Below are 20,326 nucleotides of genomic sequence, written 5' to 3'. Positions count from 1 at the left end.
TCAGAAGGGTTAGATTTCCTTTTTCTTCTCTACAGTACCACCTAAAGCCTCTTGCAAGCCACCGCAACCCTCTGCCCCCAGCTGAGCAGCTGGTCCCTTGGCTGCTGGCCCCACCACCAACAACCCAAACCTGCTGCACCTCTTGTAAAACATAATAGTTACACCAGAGATGAGTTTGCAAATAATTAAGATTTTGTTTAACACAATGGCTGTTTGTGCATGTTTTCATTTCTCATTCAGAAGGGTTAGATTTCCTTTTTCTTCTCTACAGTACCACCTAAAGCCTGTAAAAACCTGGGTCACTTTTTTTCCTTTACCCTGGGATATGATTTTTAAAGTTTAAAAAAGTTTCCATTGTGGCCTACAAGATTTTTTATTTTTAAATTTTCTGAAATTAGGATTTCACATAGGAATTTTCTTACTGAGCTGTGATATATACCAGAAAACATTTAATATATCCACTGTCCTACCAGCAGGGGAATCTATCCAGATCCTATCTGATTACACTCAATGCTCATAGACTTCCAACAGCAATAGAAGGCACTTAGGATACCAGTATCTACCCAGCACCTTGTGAGGTCAAACCCTGTCAGCAATTTTTTATTCTTAATTAAACATAATTTTGAGATCTTGAAGTATTTGCATTCATGATACAGTGTGTCTGGAGAGGGATGGGTAATGGAACTGTGTTTACAAGACTCCTTTTCAGTTCTCAATTAAAATAGTTGTTTCGTGTGTGGATGCAGACACTGTATTTTCACACACACTATTCTATGTTAAAGTGTGCATGTGCATGTGTGCACTTTTATAATACTGACAGGAATTCTGGAGTGCTTAGCCAAAAGGGAAAAAAAATGCCTTCAGGGAGCTGCTTCCAAAGTCCAATGTGTGCCGGAAGCACAGGTTTGGCTGTGTGGAATGGAATGTTCTCTGTACTCCTCCAAGAACAAAAACAGCTGGGAAATAGGCTACCGAGACAGTTTCTAAATTTGAAAAAATATATGCTGCACAGCCGTTGCCATCTCTTCTCATGAAGTTTACTTCACTTTTCAGCACATTCAGGATGGGATTTTAGGGTGAGAGGTTGTTTCTACTTTATTTTTCTTAATTCCGTAACTTTTTGCTGTTTGGACATTCTCTGAATTATATTATTTTGATTACTGAGATTTACTTTACTCCCCCCACTCCACCCAGTGGAAAGAAGTAAACTGAAACCCACACGCTCTACTCAAAGCAAAGCAAATGTTAGTTATTTGAGTCCTCCTGCGGTCATTGGATGGCTGTCTGTAGCATAACTGGAAATTTTGCTGGTGACTGGAACTGTGATGTGTTCATCCAATTCCCAGACATTTTTAACCACATGTTTTTTGTTGTTGTTATTGTTATAGTAGTTTTAAATGTCAGTGTTTTGAAAGAACAGGGCATCAGCATGTTTTAATTATAAAGTTATTGTGTAAAACATGGAATTAAATATATATATTTGACTAACTAGCTAACATAACTGTTTTGATACATCTTGCCTGTTTTTAACATACTTTTAAACAGTGTGTAAAAAGTCATTTTCAGCAACTAAATGGGGAGGGAATAAAACTTCTACTCTTGGGAATTTCTTTCCACTTAAGTTGGCATAAGAGAGCAAAAGCAAGCAGAAAGTGTATGTGTATGGGAAGTAGTTCCCCTTCTCTAAAACAAACTTTTCCAGCATAATATGGCATAGTTGGGATCCTCACTTTGGGATGGACACAGGTACTCTCATATTTGGCCAAAGGGATTTCAGGGGGTAAATCTTCACTCCAATGAATGTTGCTCCAAGCAGTTCTAATTATCCCCTGGATGCCACCTACCTTTCTGAAAAGTACGAGTAAGGATCTGTGGGGAGGAGAGAACTAATTGCAGCATCTCTCTCTCTCGGTGCCTTCCTTAAAACTACAATCAGAAATACCGCTATACAGTAATCCCTCGATTTATGCAGAGGTTGCATCCTTGGCAACCTCTGCGTAAATCAGATTTCTTGTAAGCTGTGGGGGGAGGGGTTGGGGAGATCTCCAGAATTCCCCTGGCTGGGGAAGTGGACAGCTGGAGCCTTTGCAGAGCTCTGCTGCTCCCCAACTTGGGGGCACACAGCTGCTTGCAATGCAGTTTCTCCCAGCTGGAGAAACTGCACTGCAAGCCTCTGTCTGCACGCTGGGGAGCCAGGGGCTGGAAGGGGGTGGTGGTTTTGATTTGCACTTAACTCACGTTAATGTGACTTAAGCGCAAATCAAAATCGCTCTTCTCAAGGGTTTACTGTATTGGGGAGAGAATAAGGAGGGAATTCAACAAAGCAAGCATTCAGAGTTCCAGGAGGCATTTTTCTCTTCCTGTTTTTATTTATTTTTTAACAGAAAGGTATGCTTGGGTCACCCCAGAGTCCAGGGCTAGCAGAAATGAGTATTCCTTATTTCAGTACTCAATTCCTTATTTCTGCTCAGAACTCTAAGTGCAATAGCCGTTGTTAATTGTGTGTAAAGGGCTGCTGCTCTCACTGCAGTGATGAGAGTGTTCTTTCACTGCAGGTTCTGACTTCTGTGCTTTATATATTGAGTCTGTTCTGGTAGGGCTATAGATCTGAGGAAGTGGGTCTGCCCCACAAAAGCTCATCACCTATTAAATTATTTTGTTAGCCTTTAAAGTTCTACATGTAGCCTAAGAGTAACATTTTCTTTGTCAGCAAGAGTGTGTTCCTACTTACATTAGCACTCATCTTTTGTTGTTCAGGGATGAGGTTGTTTTTTTTTTAAGCAGAAGCTTTATTGCTCAGTTACCAGTGTAGTCACAGCCTAAATCAGCCATATTACACACACACAGGTGCATAAATTTTCATTTACTGTGTTTCTGGTTGAATACAAACCTATTTTTAAAACATATTCCTGCTTGTTATTAATGTTTACCTAAACAGTTAAAGTTGCAGGGGAAATACAGAATTGGATATTTCTTCACAATCTGAAATGTTGCATTAATGCTAGATTTTGCTTTCTATATTCTCTCCATAAACTGTGTACATGCATGAATTATATGTATTATGAACACACTCACAAATTAAAACATTCTTGATATAGTTTAATTTTCTCATCCCCATACCTCATGAAAATTTCTGTAAGGCAAGTATGAAAGTATAATTAGGCAGACAAAAAGTGTTTGGGGGAAGAATTTGACGAGAAACTAGCAAAACACAAAAGCTAACAGCAAATTTTTTAAGTACATCAGAAGCAGGAAGCCCGCCAAACAGTGAGTGAATTCGCTAGATGATGGAAATGCTAAAAGAGCACTCAAGGAAGAGAAAGCCATTGCAAAGAACTAAATGAACTCTTTGCGTTGGTCTTCACTGCAGAGGGTATGAGGGAGATCTCACGGCACCTCAAACCATCCTGTTGAGGTGACAGATATGAGGAACTGTGTAGAAGTATAGAGGAGATTTTGGAACAAATTGGACTTGTCTACACTTGCCCCCAACTTCGAAGGGGACATGCTAATCAGGGTGATGGGAGATTACTAATGAAGTGCTGTGGTGAATATGCAACACTTCATTAGGCTAATTCTCCCCCACGGCAACTTCAAAGTGTCAGACTTCGAGGTGCCGGCGTGCATGTAGCCACAGGTACTTCGAAGTGCCCACGCTACTTCAAAGTAAGTGCCTTTACTCCTCAAAATTTTGGGGAGTAAAGGCACTTCAGTGTAGCACTGGCACTTCTACACGCACGCCAGCACTTTGAAGTTTGACACTTCGAAGCTGCTGTGGGGGAGAATTAGCCTAATGAAGAGCTGTGTATTCACCACAGCACTTCATTAGTAATCTCCCATCGCCCTGATTAACATGCCCCCTTCAAAGTTGGGGGCAAGTGTAGACAAGCCCATTGATAAATTAAACAGTAATAAGTCAACAGGACCAGATGGTATTCACCTGAGAGTTCCGAAAGAGCTTAGATGTGAAATTGCAGAACTACTATGGTATGTATCAAAACAAAAGCAGTCAAGTAGCACTTTAAAGACTAGCAAAATAGTTTATTAGGTTAGAAAGCGTGTTGCATAGATGTTCACTGTAGTCTGTGTAGTATGTTGATTGTAATGAATTTTTCACTGTCAGTCCCTTGGGTACAATGTCCATTTTCTTGCATTTGGAGAGAAAGATGATGTCTGTCTGGATCTGGGCAAGTTTTTTCATGTAGTTGATGGATCTCCATTCCAAACGGCTAAATGTAGTGCCTTGCATGTTGAATAGTAACAGAGAGGAAGCCATGCTAGTCTATACACTATCAAAACAAAAAGCAGTCAAGTAGCACTTTAAAGACTAGCAAAATAGTTTATTAGGTTAATAAATAAATAATAATAATAATAATAATAATAAACTAATAAACCTAATAAACTATTTTGCTAGTCTTTAAAGTGCTACTTGACTGCTTTTTGTTTTGATAGTGTATAGACTAGCACGGCTCCCTCTCTGTTACTATGGTATGTACCCTATCATTTAATTCAGCTTCTGTAACAGAGGAATAGCAGATAGATAATGAGATGCCAATTTTTAAAAAAATTACTCCAGAGGTTATCCTGGTCATTACAGGCCTGTAGGACTATTTCATAAAAGGAAAATTAAAACTCTAGTGAAGAAGAGATTTATCAGACACGTAGATAAGCGTGATTTGTTGGGGAAGCATGAACATGGCTAGTGTAAAGGGAAATCATGTCTCACCAGAGTGACATGTAACTTGGTCTCAGCAGTCACCAACTGTACCTCATTGTGCTAATCTTCAGCCTTTAAAAAAGGGGGGAGCATTTAAGAGTTACGTTACACAATCGATAGATAGATAATGGGGGAAGGGCTTGTAACATTTAAGTTACACAACTCTCATTTTATTTTTAAAATGAGTGGATTCCTTGTTGCGTGTTGCGGATGATAAATTGATACCACATGTGGCTTCCAGACAAAAAAGTCTCTGTATTCCTTTGGAAGCACTTGCAGCTGGTGTCTGAGTTAATGGACGGGTTCCACAAGGTAAACGCAGTTTGGAAGAGACTGAAACAGACACTGGTTAGAAGGGGCAGGCAAATTCTTGCATTTTTAAGAATATGGGGATTTGCCAGTTCTGCTTGACATTGACAAGGATAAAATGCTGTCATACTCCACAATTGCAAGCCTTTGAAGAAAGGAGCAGATAGGTGTCTGTATCACGGATGGTATATAATATTTTGGAAATGATAAAATGTCTTTTATATAAATCTACCATAACGTAACCCTGTCAAAAAATGGTCAGAGAAATAAGCTCTCACGACATTATGGGTACACCCTCTTTGTAGAGCAAAACAGTGGTTTCTTGAAGGAGGACTAATTTAAGGAAGTTTTGTGCAGTCAATAAAAAGTTTAACCATTAAATTTGAAAATACTGCTCTGTGCTCTACAAAAATATTAATCTGTCAGTGCTGTTGATCTGAACACTGGTCTGATGATTCATTATGAGTGAAACATTGTATGCTAATAGTCCCAATCCAAGCCTTTTTTGTTCTGCCCTTTCCACATACAGAACTACATGAAAAAAATAAAGGTTGAGTTATACATAACAGACACCGCAAAGCCCACAGCAAAGGACCCAAGAGAGGGAGATGGACACTCTGCCCCACTTCCATAGCTACACTAAATGAGTTTCAGGCCCCCAGCATTTCTCTCACCCATATGGCCTGTCTCCGTCAGACTTTTTCTTCCAGGAATGATCTATAAAAGGTCACTTTCCTCCAGAAATGCCAGCAAAGTTCTGTAGCCACTTGGAGAAGCCAGAGCCGAGGTTCAGATGCAGTAGCCTCCTGATTTCATCTGATCTATCTTCTTCCTGAACTTTTTGTCTTGACAGTGGCATCTCTAGTGCCTTCTAACATCTCTTTGGGCCTCTGGCCCCATGCCCAGCCTCACTCCTCCTGTCCATCATGCATCTCACCAGGAACACCACAGCCTGTCTCAGCTCCAGTCCTGATCAGCACCAGTGTCAGCCTTTCCCACACTAAAATCCATCATCACTAACAGGCCCACCTATGGAAGAAGGAGGAGGAAATGGGGGCAGTTGTCCCGCAGCCTAGCATTTCGGAGGGGCCCAGAGCTCCGGCCACTGCCACTTCTGCTTTGGCAACGGTCGTGGCCAAAGCTCTGGGCCCCTTTGAAGTGCTGTGGCAGTGCTGACCCGCCATTCTGCATGGCTGCAAGGAAGGTGGGGCGCAGCACTGTGATTTGAGCAGTTCTGAGTGCTGACTGCCCAAGGCCCCTCCCTTTCCACCCTTGGACCCTTCTGGGCATACAGAGCCGGGCCCCCCTCCCACCTTGCCCTGGGGCCTGTGATGACTGTCAGCCCTGCTGATCACTAACACCCAGTGTTCAAATAATTGAAAGTCACCTGTAGCTTTTGAGAAGTGTGCAGCCAAAGAATGCTTCCGGTTTCCTTATTGTCTCACCATTACCTTACTTTCTCCTCTCGGCATCTTTCCTTATGTTCTTCCATTTTGCGTTCAATCTTGTATTATTTTCGCTTACTTACTCTGTGTAGTGCAGAAGTGCCCCTTTGGGCATCGGGGCCGAGTTTTGCTAGGCACCTATATATACATAGAAGTATTGTATACACGTGATTGTAGAGGTAGGGGACACATACTCTGTTAATAAAGCGTGTGGCACACCGTGGGCATTATAGAAGATAAAGGGAGGAATATAACATATTTTTTTCTATTTTGTTCTTATCCAGATCCTTATATTGCACCCATCACTGAGATATCTGAGTCCCCTCCACTGATTCATTAGACAACACAGCTACCATCTGTCTCATGCATATGCCCTCCAATATACAGTGCCATGAGAGTGCCAGAGTGGTATCTTTAAAGTGTCTCATTAGGCATGGAATGATTTGTTACATTTCTATCTTAATGACTAATCCTGCTCCCATTCGCATCAAAGGCAAAACCCCGATTGATTTGAATGGGAGCCAGACTGAATCCTCACTTTGCATTTTCCTGAAGGAGTTCCCTTTGGCCTTTGCCACTAGGATGATATATATGTTTCGAAGGCACATTTTTGTGAGTGAATTCTTATTTTTTTTTAGACTCTTTTACATTTTTAATGACCTCCAATAGACGTCCAGGTGACACTTCAGAAATTCTGTAAAAGAGGTTCGCTCCCATGCACTTTACAAGCTGATGAACAGATCTTGTAGCCTTTGCTCATGAGACTAATCAGTCACATTGATGTTAATGGGAATGCTAACAAGAGAAAATATAGCAGGATCGGGTCAGAATCCAGACCGACTTGGATAGATATGATGCATGGGACAGTAATTCCAGCACAAGATGTTATCAAGACACTGTGAAGAGAGTAGTGTGGGAAGGCTACCCAAAACAAACATCTTCTAAGGAAGTATTTGACAGGGAAATGGGAGGGCCCTTTGTGTGTGGCAACTGAGAGGTACCTGAGTGTGGAGTGGACACAGGAGTAAATTGGCAGCACATTTGCTACAGAAAACAATCTTACAGAAGCCAGTAAAGGAGAACCAGAGCAGGTATGTAAATGGCACTTGGAATAACTTAAATGAAAATAAACTGCCTGGATTTTTCATAACTGCCAATTTTCAGTTGCAAAACTATGGGGTTTTTTATTTGTATAATGCCAGGAATATGCCCCAAAGAGATGGTGATCCCTATAAATATGCAAATTACAGCCTTCTTCTCTCTCCCCCAGTCCCCATTTAGGACCTGATCCTGAAAGCTGTTGTGCTTTACTCCATGAAGTCAGCACAAGTTGAACCCACACAGCCCTTCTGATGCCAGGATTTATGTGACGTGGTTAGAGCTGGCAGAAATCAGTGGGTTGCTTTTGCATTGGGGTGGTAATTGACATCTCAGGCAGTTTGTTTTTATGTCCTAACTTACATGAAGTTCCATTTCTATTCCAGTTCTTTTTCTCCTGTACTGCTTTCTGTCAAAAGATGTCTTCTGTAGCATAATCACTGGCCAGTTGCGTGTCCAGTCTTCCTTGTGCTCTTGTTGGAGTGACTCTGAGTGGCATTTTTCCTTCATGTCGTGTGCAGTTAGGCCTGATTGTACACCTTGGATCCATGTAGAGAGACATAATAAACACTTCCTGGATAGAGGCCCATTGGAGCCAGCAAGTCATGAGTGTAAGAACCCATCCACATGGATCCAGTTGCAATACTGGAGCCTTAGTTAGGAAATGTTAGTTAAATTTTAAAAACGTAAATTGTTTATTTTAAAGCCCTGTTGGGGGAGAGTAGGTAAGTGGATAGTGGCATCTGGTTAATATATTTTAAAACAGATTTCTGCCAGACCCTAAATATAGTTAAAAACTCACTGATTCAATAATAGAAAATCCCCCTTGGCTTGACTAAGAACTTTGATGCTGAGAATGAACCCCAAATCATTTTTCCAAGGATTATAGTCCCTTAGAATGCAAGAGTGTGTATATCATAGAGATGCTGACACAAACTTAACTTCAGTGTTGATATGAAGTCTTGTTTGCGGTGCTGTGCAAATTGTTAAAAAATCGCAACTCCTGTTTTGAACTGTAGTTTATTGTTTTTTCCTTTTCATGAGTAGTAAACAGGTGTTTCTGTAGTCGTTGTGTGAGAAGAATTTGAGGAAGGTTGGGAGGGGGAGGAGAAGGTCAGTGCTGAACCTGATCAAAATTACATTAAAAATTTCTTTACCATCAACAAAATGGGAAAAATAATCTGGGCTACATTTCTTCATAGGTCTTCAGTTCACTTATGTCAAATGTCCCTTTATGTTAATAGTATGAATGCTAATGTGTTTATGAATAGTTGTTGGCTGTGTGTGTTCTTTGTCCAATTGAAACTGGAATTCCTTCAGTGTATTGTAAATGGAAAACACTTATTCTGGCATGTTTGATTACAATGAGAGCTTGTTGATTTTCTCTTTTTACAACATGCTGGTGGAACACATGTATTTGTATCCTCCACATAGATACAGCTGATGTTTGCCAATATTTTAAAAACGTCTCTGACTTAAAACTTGTTCATATTTAACATGCAGCATTAGTAAAGCTGGTTTGCCAAAATAATGTGGCATAGCTCCAAAACTCTTTAACTTGTGCATAAAATCAAAAACACGCATTTTTATTAGCAAGCTTCTTATAATCTTTTTAGCTGTATTTTAAGCAGAGGCTCTTGAGTGAGATTTTTTGTCTCGGTTACACTTGTGTAACTCTGGTGTCCTTCTACTTGAGTCACAGGGAGCTATTTTCTGGGTCTGTCAGAATTTTGTGTACTGGGTTCAATTGCCGTAGAGTGAAGTCACGCCACTTTTGATCATTTCTTGTGCCCAGTCCATCTGATCCATCTGGTGAGATTTGGGATTCACTGGACATTTTGTGGGTATGCTAGATTTCTGTTACTAACAGCCTGGTGTGCTAGTGATCTTATTGTGCACAGTGGCCGTCCACCTTTGGGTGACTGTGTTGTGGGTGCTAGCAGCTGCTCTGCATGCATAATTCAAATTCCAACAATGGAGAGAACAAGTACACTCCACCTCCAGTGTGCAGTTCTGCAGGAGAAGGAGGGAAGGCCATTTGTGATCTGCACAGGAGTGTTGTTATAATACATATGCAATATTGCATTTCAGTAAAGAATACAAAGGTACTTACAGAAGCTTCAGGGGCAGTAGGCAGTCTGCCAGTCATCTTTACTGACGTGTTTGCCGTTCTCATTTTGAGAGACTTGGAACAATAGTAACTGATAATTTAATCTGAATGCAAGACATTTTATTCAGTCAGAAGTAGAAGCGGTGCAGGTCCACCTGGGCTTAGCACTTAGTGATGCGTTTTTTAGTTGATTTGCTGTTGAGTGATTTGAACGCCTGAGCAACCTACACTGAGCTCACTTGTCACCTTCCTTAGCCCAAGGGAGTGGGGTGGGTGGCCAGGGTGTCGCTTGCAGCTCCCTTGTCCCACAGTCCATAGCCCGGTGCCTGTGGAGGATGGGCGCAGCCGAGTATACTTCTGCCACATCCCTTCTCCCTGGAAGTGCTCTCTATGTCAGGGGTAAAGAGGGGCGAGGCAAGGCAGCTAGCACAGGACGGAGCTGGTTCTGCTGTACAGCAGCATGGCGTTCTTTGCAAGGGGACCTTGCTGCTCACAGGGTTGGCCACTGCATTGCATCCACTGCCCGATCAGGGTAGAATGCTCAGAGCAGCCCAGTATTTTGATCTGATTTCTCAGCTGGGTTAATATTGAGTTTGCGTGGTTGAGGTTAGCCTAGCTGAGGAAATGGTACTTTCCCTGACCTTTTGGTTTTATTCCTTCCCCACAGAACTCAATTCGGCATAACTTGTCACTGCACAGTCGATTCATCAGGGTACAGAATGAAGGAACTGGGAAAAGCTCGTGGTGGATGATAAACCCAGATGGTGGAAAAGGTGGGAAGCCCCCACGGAGACGGGCTGTGTCAATGGACAATAGCAACAAGTACACAAAGAGCAGAGGCCGAGCAGCTAAGAAAAAGGCAGCCCTGCAAGCTGCGCAAGAAGCTAGCGAGGATAGCCCAACTCAGCTTTCCAAGTGGCCAGGGAGCCCTACCTCCCGCAGCAGCGACGAACTAGATGCCTGGACGGATTTCCGCTCTCGTACAAATTCCAACGCTAGCACAATAAGTGGCCGTTTGTCACCGATATTGGCGAGTACCGAACTAGATGAAGTCCAGGATGATGATGCTCCACTTTCTCCAATGCTGTACGGTAGTCCATCAAGCATGTCCCCATCGGTACATAAACCCTGTACCGTTGAGTTGCCTCGGTTGACTGACATGGCAGGCACAATGAACTTGAATGATGGACTGACGGACAATCTCATCATGGATGATCTTTTGGACAATATGACGCTCCCCGCTTCCCAGCAGTCACCACCAGGGGGGCTCATGCAGAGAAGCTCCAGTTTTCCATATGGTTCCAAAGGTTCTCCATCAAGTAATTTCAACAGTGCTGTGTTTGGACCATCCTCTCTGAATTCCCTTCGTCAGTCTCCCATGCAAACCATTCAAGAGAACAAGCAAGCTACTTTTTCTTCCATTTCTCATTATAACAACCAGACGCTGCAGGATCTGCTGGCATCTGACTCACTCAGTCACAGTGATGTCATGATGACGCAGTCTGATCCACTCATGTCTCAAGCCAGCACAGCTGTGTCTGCCCAGAATTCACGCAGGAGTATCATGCTGCGTAGTGATCCAATGATGTCATTTGCTGCTCCGTCCAGCCAGGGAAGTTTGGTCAATCAGAACCTGCTCCACCACCAGCATCAATCTCAGAATTCTTCTCTTGGTGGCAGTCGTGCCTTGTCTAATTCCATCAGTAACATGGGCTTAAATGATGTGAACACCTTGGGGTCGACCAAACACCAGCAGCAGTCACCCATCAATCAGTCTATGCAAACACTTTCTGACTCACTCTCAGGCTCTTCTTTGTATTCCACTAGTATGAACCTTCCAGTCATGGGGCATGATAAATTCCCAAGCGATTTGGACCTGGATATTTTCAATGGAAGCTTGGAATGTGACATGGAGTCCATTATCCGCAGCGAACTCATGGATGCAGACGGGTTGGATTTTAACTTCGATTCCCTCATCTCAGCTCAGAACGTTGTCAGTCTGAATGTGGGGAGCTTCACTGGTGCTAAACAGGCTTCGTCACAGAGTTGGGTGCCAGGCTGAAGGAGTTCTGAGAAAAGGGGACATGGGCAAAGCAGGTCAGTGTCCTGTAGACGAGGTAAAAATATTAAGGGTTTGGTTTTAATTGGTGTTCACGCTGAGTAGTTAATAGCTTGTGTGTATGAATGATATTAACGTGGTCTCTGGTGAACTCGGTGTATGGTGGTACACGTAACGTGCATGGTGGTGTATGGTGGTACACGTAACGTGCATGGTGGTGTATGGTGGTACACGTAACGTGCAAAGCCAAAGAAACTTAGGAGATACTGAGGGAGGGGAGGGAAAAGGTAAAGACTGAAAAGATATTTAAAGTTCAAAATTCAGGGCTCAGTCCCAGACCTCAGTCAGGCAGTACCACCTCCGCTGCAGCACTGTCGGTGGGGGAGACAGTGTCGGAAGCTACCTGGTTTTTTAGCTTAGTTTTTAGAAATTTTAGCTACTAATTAAACCCAACTTCTTAGTTACAAATATAATTAAAATAGATTAGCAGTGGAAGAGAGGTGGCTTTTAGCATTCCTGGAACTCAGAAATGACTTACTTTTATCTCACAACAGACTGAACCTTCACCACAGCGTATACAGCTCAAGTAACCAAATAACTGAGGGGATATGCAGGGATCGTTAGTGGCAGAAGGCTGTATTTTTGCTCCAGCAGTGCTGGGATTTTAAGGAAGTCACATATTTTTCATGTTTTTTTCCTCAAGGAAAAAAAAAGGCAAAAATGATGGAATTATTAGGAACTTGGGGCCAGGAAACATCTATTTTAAAAGTGTAAATTGTATAAGGGCTAATTACAAGAAGTGAGTTGCCTCATTCCATTTTAGGGCCTAATCCTCCAATCTGTTCAAAATATGACTCCTAGTAACTTCATTGGGGCTACGTCTACGCTAGTATACTACGTCGAAGTAGCCTATTTCGACGTAAGAACATCAAAATAGGCTACTTCGACGCGTGTTATCTACACGTCCTCCAGGGCTGGTGCCATCGATGTTCAACGTCGAAGTAGCGACGGAGAATGTCGAAAGGAGCCGCCCCGGAAGGAAATGCGGAGCGTCCATGCACACAAGCACCCCCCATCAAAATAAGGGGACAGCCAGCAAAGCCACAAGCTGCTTCCTTAAAGGACCCCTCCCAGACACACTTGGCCTGCACAGCACGAGATCCACAGAGCTGACAACCAGTTGCAGACCCCGTGCATGCAGCATGGACCCCCCAGCTGCAGCAGCAGCAGCCAGAAGCCCTGGGCTAAGGGCTTCTGCACGTGGCGACCATAGAGCGCTTCAGAGGCTGGACAGGGCATCTCTCAACCCTTCAGCTGATGGTCGCCATGGAGGACCCCGCTATTTCGACGTAGCGGGACGCGGATCATCTACACACGCCCTACTTCAATGTTGAAAGTCGAAGTAGGGCGCTATTCCCATCTTCAGATAGGAATAGTGATTTCATTGTCTCGCTGCCGAACGTCGATTTCAACATCGAAATAGCTCACGGCGCGTGTAGATGCAACATGTGCTATTTCGACGTTGTGCCAGCTACTTCAAAGTAGCCGGCTAGTGTAGGCACACCCTGGGAGTTTCACACGCATTACTGCAGCCCAAGTCTGCTGGTGTTTATTCCTGGTTAGGTGTTCGTCTCTTTCCATCTTTCTGAATTTATTACAGTTACATGGGGTTTTGCTATAGTTCTTTTCCTTAGTAGTACAAACTGTCAGTCTTGCCACTGAAATCAGTATGCGCCTCCTGGTTTCCGCAGATTGTTTGGGCTTTCACCTGCGTCCATACATCCATCTTCTTAGACCACACACATTCACTCTGTCATGTTATAGATTCTTCTTGAAGTGTCCTTTGTCGCCAGTGTTTGTTTATTAGTATAGAGGAATAGATTTTAAAATACAGGAGTACTAAAGGTTAGTTATAAATTAGAGTGCAGAAATCCCATTCACTTCAGAATAACGTATAGAACACCCCAGATGCAAGACTAACCAGGGGTGCTCAGTTGGCGATTTACTTTAAACTTTGTTTTGTCTTTCAAGTTTAAATTGCACAACTTGTTGGTGAACAGCCCTCTGACCCTTGCTCTTTGAGGTATTCTGTAGTTAATGGAGATTTCTTCTCTAATTCACAGTTAGACTGGTAAGGAAAGGCTTTGAAGCTGGTGAACAGCAGTGGTGAGTGACGCTTCCTGCTGCATATTTTGAGCATTTGAGAAAATATATATTGATTTGTTGTTTGAAAAAGAGAGAAGACTTCTGTCATGTACAAAATTCTTCCATTTACTCTTCACAGGCTACTTTCTTAGGTGTGATAGTTGGCTGCCCCAGCCTTTATCTTTTCTAGAAGAAAGGAGTTTTGCTGACTTCTTCACAATTCAGGCTATACTCTTTCCAAATGTGAGACAACTGAACTACAAGGCCAGGAGGAGGTCTTTGCAGGGAATGGGCCATAGATTCTTAAGCTCACTCTGCTGATCGCGCCATAAAATAGCACTTTGACTAAGCCGTGCATGTTATGTGGTTATTTATTGAAATTCAAAAGACTCAGACTCTTTCCATTTAATTTTTAATGATTTTTTTTTTTTAAATATTCCCTGCCCTCACAGTCTAGAGCCCTTGTTTATGAACTATTAACCAGAACTTCCAAAATCCACACTTGCTGAGAGAGCTATGTTTTTTCTGTTTCTGTTTGGCTGGTTGATTTTCTTCTTAGCGCATACTGTATATAATGTATGGAGTGAGAAATCCCAAATCTTAATATGATATATAAAAGCATAACAGAATTGTTCTCACAATAAAATGTCGAAGGTCACAATTAGGTAGCAGGTCTTGTGAAAATAAATTCTGGTGACAATATTGGTTGGCAAAATGTTATCCAAAGTAATGTCTCGACGCCATGCCTTCGTAGTATTGCTGTACTGCTTACATGAAAAGGATAGCTACGTGGAACCTTGGCTAGGTAACATTGCAAGAAATGAGCAGCTGAAGAAGATTTATATAGTCCTCTGAACTGCCTTGTAAAAGATTGGCCTTTGTCATTCATGGAAAGAATAGATGCCATACTCTTTTGCAGACTTAATATTCAGAATACAGAACATGGTGGTACATGTGTATGAAAGGACTTCCTTTACAGACTGGTTAACTATATAAACTCTTCTTGGTGCAGTATGATCACTTTTCTGGGAAGGCCTGCCACTGCCTCCGATTACTGGACCAGGTACTGTTCGTTCATTTGGTACCAGGCTCAAGGGTGGATGTGCCATTTTATCTTTACTTATGGATTATGATTTGCTCCTAGTCTAAACAATTGCAGTTGAGAGTTTGCCTCCATGCGTGTCTCTTATTTTGATAAATGTGTTTCACATAAAATATTATGCAGTAGTTCTGCAATGCTTTTTTTAAATTACTTGTCTCTTTCACTATAGTTATAAGGAGCTTGAATTAAATGCCTCTCTTAGCAATTTTCCTGATCTCAGTAAATAGTGTTTATAAGATTAAAGTTTAAGAAACTACTTTTCAGCAGGATGTTTCAGCTGTTGCAAATGTGATATCTGCTCCATGAAAGAGGCTGTGTCTTATTTCAAAACCAAAAATTATAATTTTCAGCAGGTTATTGATGTACACAGAATCCTAAATACAGGCTGAACTTCTAGTCCGGCACTCTCGCATCCGGCAACACCCATGGTCCACCATGATTCTAATTAGCAAGATGACCACTTTCCTTGTGTGTGGCCAAGTCCTCGTTGTCCCATTAAATTTCTTTATAGCCACTAGTCCTGGCTGTCAGTGTTCTGTGTGGTTATTTAGCTCTAATTTCTAAGAGCCCAGTAAACAGTGGAAGTGTTGGTAATGCTGCTAAACTCTATTGATCTCCCATGGTCCGGCAAGTTCTCTCGTTCATCACAGTCAGGTTCTAAGGTTACCAGTCTAGAGAGGTTCAATCTGTACTTGATTCACTGATCTGTAATTTCATTGTATTCAGACAGTGGAGGTATGTGTTCCTTTTTAGGTCCATTTTTGTTCCCTTCCCATAGGTATTGCTTGTACGCCCCCAACCCGCTATAATTTTTCAGTCACTGTTTCCTAACCTCTTTTTAGAGTACTTCTGATTTTTAAAGTAATGTTTCTTCTTACCACTTGGCTATGCCACAACAGCTCTAGTTTGTTTTATCATCATTCTCAACCACTGAACACCCAGGAAACAGTACTGGCCAACAGGGTAGCCTTAAACATACTGGCTGTGTCTACACTACAGTAATCTGTTGACAGACATTGCTGTCAGAAAAGAACTTCCAACAAAACCTGTCGACAGAGCACGTCCGCACACAAAAGCGGAACAAAAAAGCGATCAGCTCTTTCAAGAGAGAGCAGCCACAAAGCCCAGCCACTCTCTCGACAGAACAGACGCCAGAACCTCATCAGATGGAATCACATGGCTGACAGTTCTTTCTGGGAGCCCCAGCCAGGCACAACCTTAAAGGGATGCCTGCCACCTGTTGTGGGATATCCATGTTCCCTGCCCATACTGACGCTTGCCTGCCTTGTGGAGGAATAGCATAGATAGTGCATGGCTTACACGCTTTCTGTGAAAGTTTGACCTTTCCAGTTAGCCATGGGGCCGGATCAGCCCCAGACTTGCACTGGACCCACTCCAAGTTGCTTAAACTGCTGATCACTTTGATCATGACCATCCTCCAACCTCCTCTGGGGGGGGGGACACACCTGCCCCTGGTATCGAGGAGCTCACCCTTGGAGCACTAGGGCCCCACCCGCACCTGCCCCCTGCCCTGGGTGACCAGATGGGTCTGGAGGTACACAACCAGTTCTGACTGGTGGGACTGGCTGATCATGGGGCAGTGGGATGACCAGTAGTGGCTCCAGAACTTCCCTATCAGGAAGGACACTTTCCTGGAGCACTGTGCCTTGCTTGTCCCTGCCCTCCCAAGGGAGGACATCCAGTTGCAGCCCACCATCCCCCTGAAGAAGTGGGTCACCATCGCCCTCTGGAAGCTCTGCATCCGGGACAGCTACTGCTCCTTTGGGAACCAGTTTGGTGTGGGGAAGTCCACCATCAGTGCCGTCCTCATGCAGGTAAGGCACTTGTAGGCTGCAGGCCCTGCATGGGAGGGAGTCCTGCCCAAGGGGGACCCTCAGGGAGCAGGATCTGGGATGCAAATGATGGGGTTGGGAAGGGGGAGAAGCTCTGTCCACAGGAGACCATGCCCTGGCATTCGTGAACTGCTGTGAAATGGTCAGTGGGACCTACATCCTTATCTGTGCCCAGGACCACTGCACAGCCCAGTACCTAAACCACAAGGGGTACTACTCCATCATGCTGCAGACCCTAGTCATCTACTTGGGACTGTTCCTCAATGTGTATGTTGGGTGGTCAGGCTGGGCACACGACACCTGTGTGTTCCGCAACTCCAGCCTGTAAGCTGGAGGTTTGGGACGTACAGATACCACTCCTCATGCCCTAGCTCTTGAGGCCCTACACCAGCCACCTGGACCCCACCTAGGACCTCTTCAATACCTGCCTTAACCAGGAAGAGAACCAGGTGGAGTGTGCCCTTGGCCATCTGAAGGCACGGTTCAGGTGCCTCCTGGCCTGGCTGGATGTGGAGGAGTACAATGTCTCCCAAGTTGTAGCCATCTCTTGTGCCCTCGACAACATTGTGAAGGGGAAGAAGGAGGCCTTTCTCCTGGGGGTGGGGGTGGGGGTGGGAGGCAGACACCAGGCATGGCTTCAAACAGCTGGGCACAGCTCCAGTTCACCAAGCCCACGGGGATGGGGTGCAGATCTGGGAGGCCTTAAGGGGCAGTTTTTCTCCTGTGAACCCCAATGACCCTCCCCAAGACACCCACAGTAGGGGCCTTGGGCCCACAGCGCTACTCCGTCCCCACCAGGACCCCCTCCCTTCACCCACTCACACTCCCACAAACCCTCCCCAATAAGGAGGGACACAGGGGTTGTGAACGAATAAACCATTTACTTTAAAATAGAAAAATCTGTGCAAAATAAAAGTTGTGCAGATATCACTGCACGCTGTTAATAGTTAAGTAACTGTGTACATGGGAGGGCTGGGACAGGGTGTGAGGATTATCTGAACTTGGAAGGGCAGCTTGGGACAGGGGATGGGGGCTTTAATCAAGAGAGGGGGTGAGGGGCTGAAGCCCCTTGAGGCAATGGGACTTTGAGCGGCACCAGCCATTGAATCCCTTCCCACCATGGGTTCGGGGTCCTCATCAGGGCTGGTATGGGGCTGGAAGCACGGGGAGGTGTGGAGGTCTGGCAGGGTTGAGTTCTGGGGAGGGAGTAGGAGGAGCCTGGAGGGCAGGAGGGGCTGGCATGGGGGGCAGCCTTGGCCATCATCCACCCTGCCAGGTCCAGGGCAGCCAGCAGGATGTCCAGCAGGGGCAGGGCAGCGGAACTGGAGGGGTGGGGGCAAAGATAGGGACAGCAGTGGTGGCAGGGGGAACGGGGGCAGCAGCCACAGGTGGCTGGGCCAACCAGGCCCGCTGGCCACTGGTGATGGCATCCAGGCAAGACATCAGTTGATCCCAGGCCCACATCCGCCACTCCTGGTCCTCCCACAGCCACTGCTCCAGGAGGTCGTTCTGCCTGCTGAGTGCGCCCGTGTAGGCCCACAGGGCAGAGGCGTCACACTGGCAACAGTGCCTCAGGCCGCAGGCCTGTCCTGGCAATAGTGAGGTGCTGACCCTCTCTGGCGCCACTCCTGGGTTGGCCAGCTCCAGGCCCTGCGTGGGGCTGGCTTGCCCCAGTGGTGAGGTGGCACTGGCCCAGCTGTTGAATGGTGCAGCTCTAAGAGAGAGGGAAAAGAGATGGTGAGTCGTTCCCGCCACACAACCCCTAAGGCCCTGTCCTCCCACCCACTGTGAGCAGAATCCCCCACCCCAGGTCAAGGGACTAGGATGTCCTTGGAGCACAGGCATGTGTGCCCTGCAAGGCAGGCCCTGCCGCACAGGGACCCTGCGGTACCTCAGGGACCAGGGCTGGACCCCCACATCACCTGACAGGCTAATGGCCCGGGTGGGTTGTCTGGCCTCAGAGGGGTCCTTGCATGGGTGGTGGATGTACTGGGCACAGCCTGGCCCGCCCCAGGGCTCCCCACATGTATGTGGCTCGCAGCACTGTCCATGGGGGCGGGTGCTGTCACCTGCCGGCATGGCCGAGAACTGCACTCCTCGGTGGTGTGTCTGGGGTCGGGCCATCACCCCTGTGGCTGGCCCACTCCCCACCGTGGCAGGGGCAGGTGCCCCCTCTGGGCCCTGGGACTTGTGCAGCCCGCCTTGGGGCTGTCAGTGGGCCGGTGCCCGTGCCCAAGGGCTGCCTTCTGGATCCAGGTGGGACACGCTACCTTGCACATGGTTGCACATGCTGGCACCACAGCATGGGATCCCACCTGAGCTGGCCTGGCAAGCCCCTCAGCATGCCCCATCTGCACCCACCCCCCAGGCCCCGAGGTGTGCGACCCATGGGCTACTCACCAGAGGGTCTCTCAGAAACGTTCAGAGGTGCCCTGGATGTCACCCCACTGGAGGGGCTCGAGTCTAGGGTGATGAGCAGGGTCCCCTGCCTGGACTCAGGGTCTGAGTCTGGCAACATCTGGGGCTCCAGTGGGGACCCCAGCAGCTCTGGCTCCGGCAGCATTGCAGGGCCGCCTCGGCTGTGTCCACGGTCTTTCATCAGGGGGTGCCATCCTCATCCCCCAGGAGCTGGTGGAGCTCTTCATAGAAGGGGCAGGTGGCCATCCCTGCCCTGACTTGTGGCGCATGTCCCATGCCCAGACATACCCATTGCAGTTCTTTTACTTTTGCCCACACCTGCTCCAGTCCTCTGTCAACCAGGGCTGTGGCAAGGTGGGTGTACCCTGGGGCATCGCACCTGTTCGTGGTGGTGTCTGGAAGAATGGCCTCCTCAGCCCACAGGCTCAGCGGGTCCTGCAGCTCCAAGCCAGTCCAGGGTGGAGCCTGGTGTTTGCTATCCCAGATTGGGTCCTAGGACCCCTCGGACTGTTCCCTTGAGGGCCCTGGGAGGTCTCAGGGTGGCCGGCTTTTGGCCATTGCTTGGGCTGTGTGGCTCTGAGGCGTTCTGGACAGCCATTCAGCACACTGCTGCTTACACGCTCTCAGCTTCCTGCCACAGGGTTTCCGGGGCTCCATGTAGCTTTAAGACTGGCCGGAGGCATAGAGCTGTGATTGCTGTGGACAGGGTGTCCTTCCAGCCAGCACCATAGAGGACTGTTCTGTCAACACAAGGGCCCCCCAGAGCATCCACACTTATTTTTTGTCAACACTCTATCAACAAAGGCATTCTGCCTCATGGCAGAGAGGCAGAAGGCTGTCGATGAAAGTGTTGAGTTCTGTCAAAAGTATGTCAAGAGAATGCGTTTTTTGCACGGACGTTTCTTCTGTTTTGTTGACAAAACTCTCTAGAGTAGACGTAGTCACTCATTAAGTTAGCAAGTCTCAGGCTGCGGTCACAGTTGGCCAGAACTTCAAAATGACCGTGTTAATGGCCAAATCGAAGAATACTAATGGGGCACTGAACTGAATATTCAGCGCCTCATTAGCAT

General features: G+C 45.8%; 1 protein-coding gene across 7 annotated transcripts in view; it reads left to right on the top strand.

Moving 5' to 3' along the window:
* Window positions 1-20,326, top strand: part of FOXO3 (forkhead box O3) — a 203,888-nt gene that overhangs the window by 112,217 nt on the left and 71,345 nt on the right. For 2 of the 7 annotated variants that reach the window (XM_074990776.1, XM_074990774.1), the window contains exon 2: window positions 10,347-11,776. The exons of 1 other annotated variant lie outside the window; for it this stretch is intronic. In XM_074990776.1, the coding sequence (XP_074846877.1) occupies window positions 10,347-11,741 (1,395 nt within the window). In that variant the 3' untranslated portion in view covers window positions 11,742-11,776. Of the gene's footprint in view, window positions 1-10,346; window positions 11,777-14,022; window positions 14,868-14,895; window positions 15,497-20,326 lie in introns of those variants that run through there. 4 more of the 7 variants (XR_012645073.1, XR_012645072.1, XM_074990775.1 and 1 more) reach the window with 4 other exon arrangements.

Source organism: Carettochelys insculpta, chromosome 3, assembly GCF_033958435.1.
Source record: "Carettochelys insculpta isolate YL-2023 chromosome 3, ASM3395843v1, whole genome shotgun sequence".
Taxonomy (NCBI): domain Eukaryota; kingdom Metazoa; phylum Chordata; order Testudines; family Carettochelyidae; genus Carettochelys; species Carettochelys insculpta.
The sequence above is the reverse complement of the archived record's forward strand: the minus strand, read 5'-3'. Positions and strand labels throughout refer to the sequence as shown.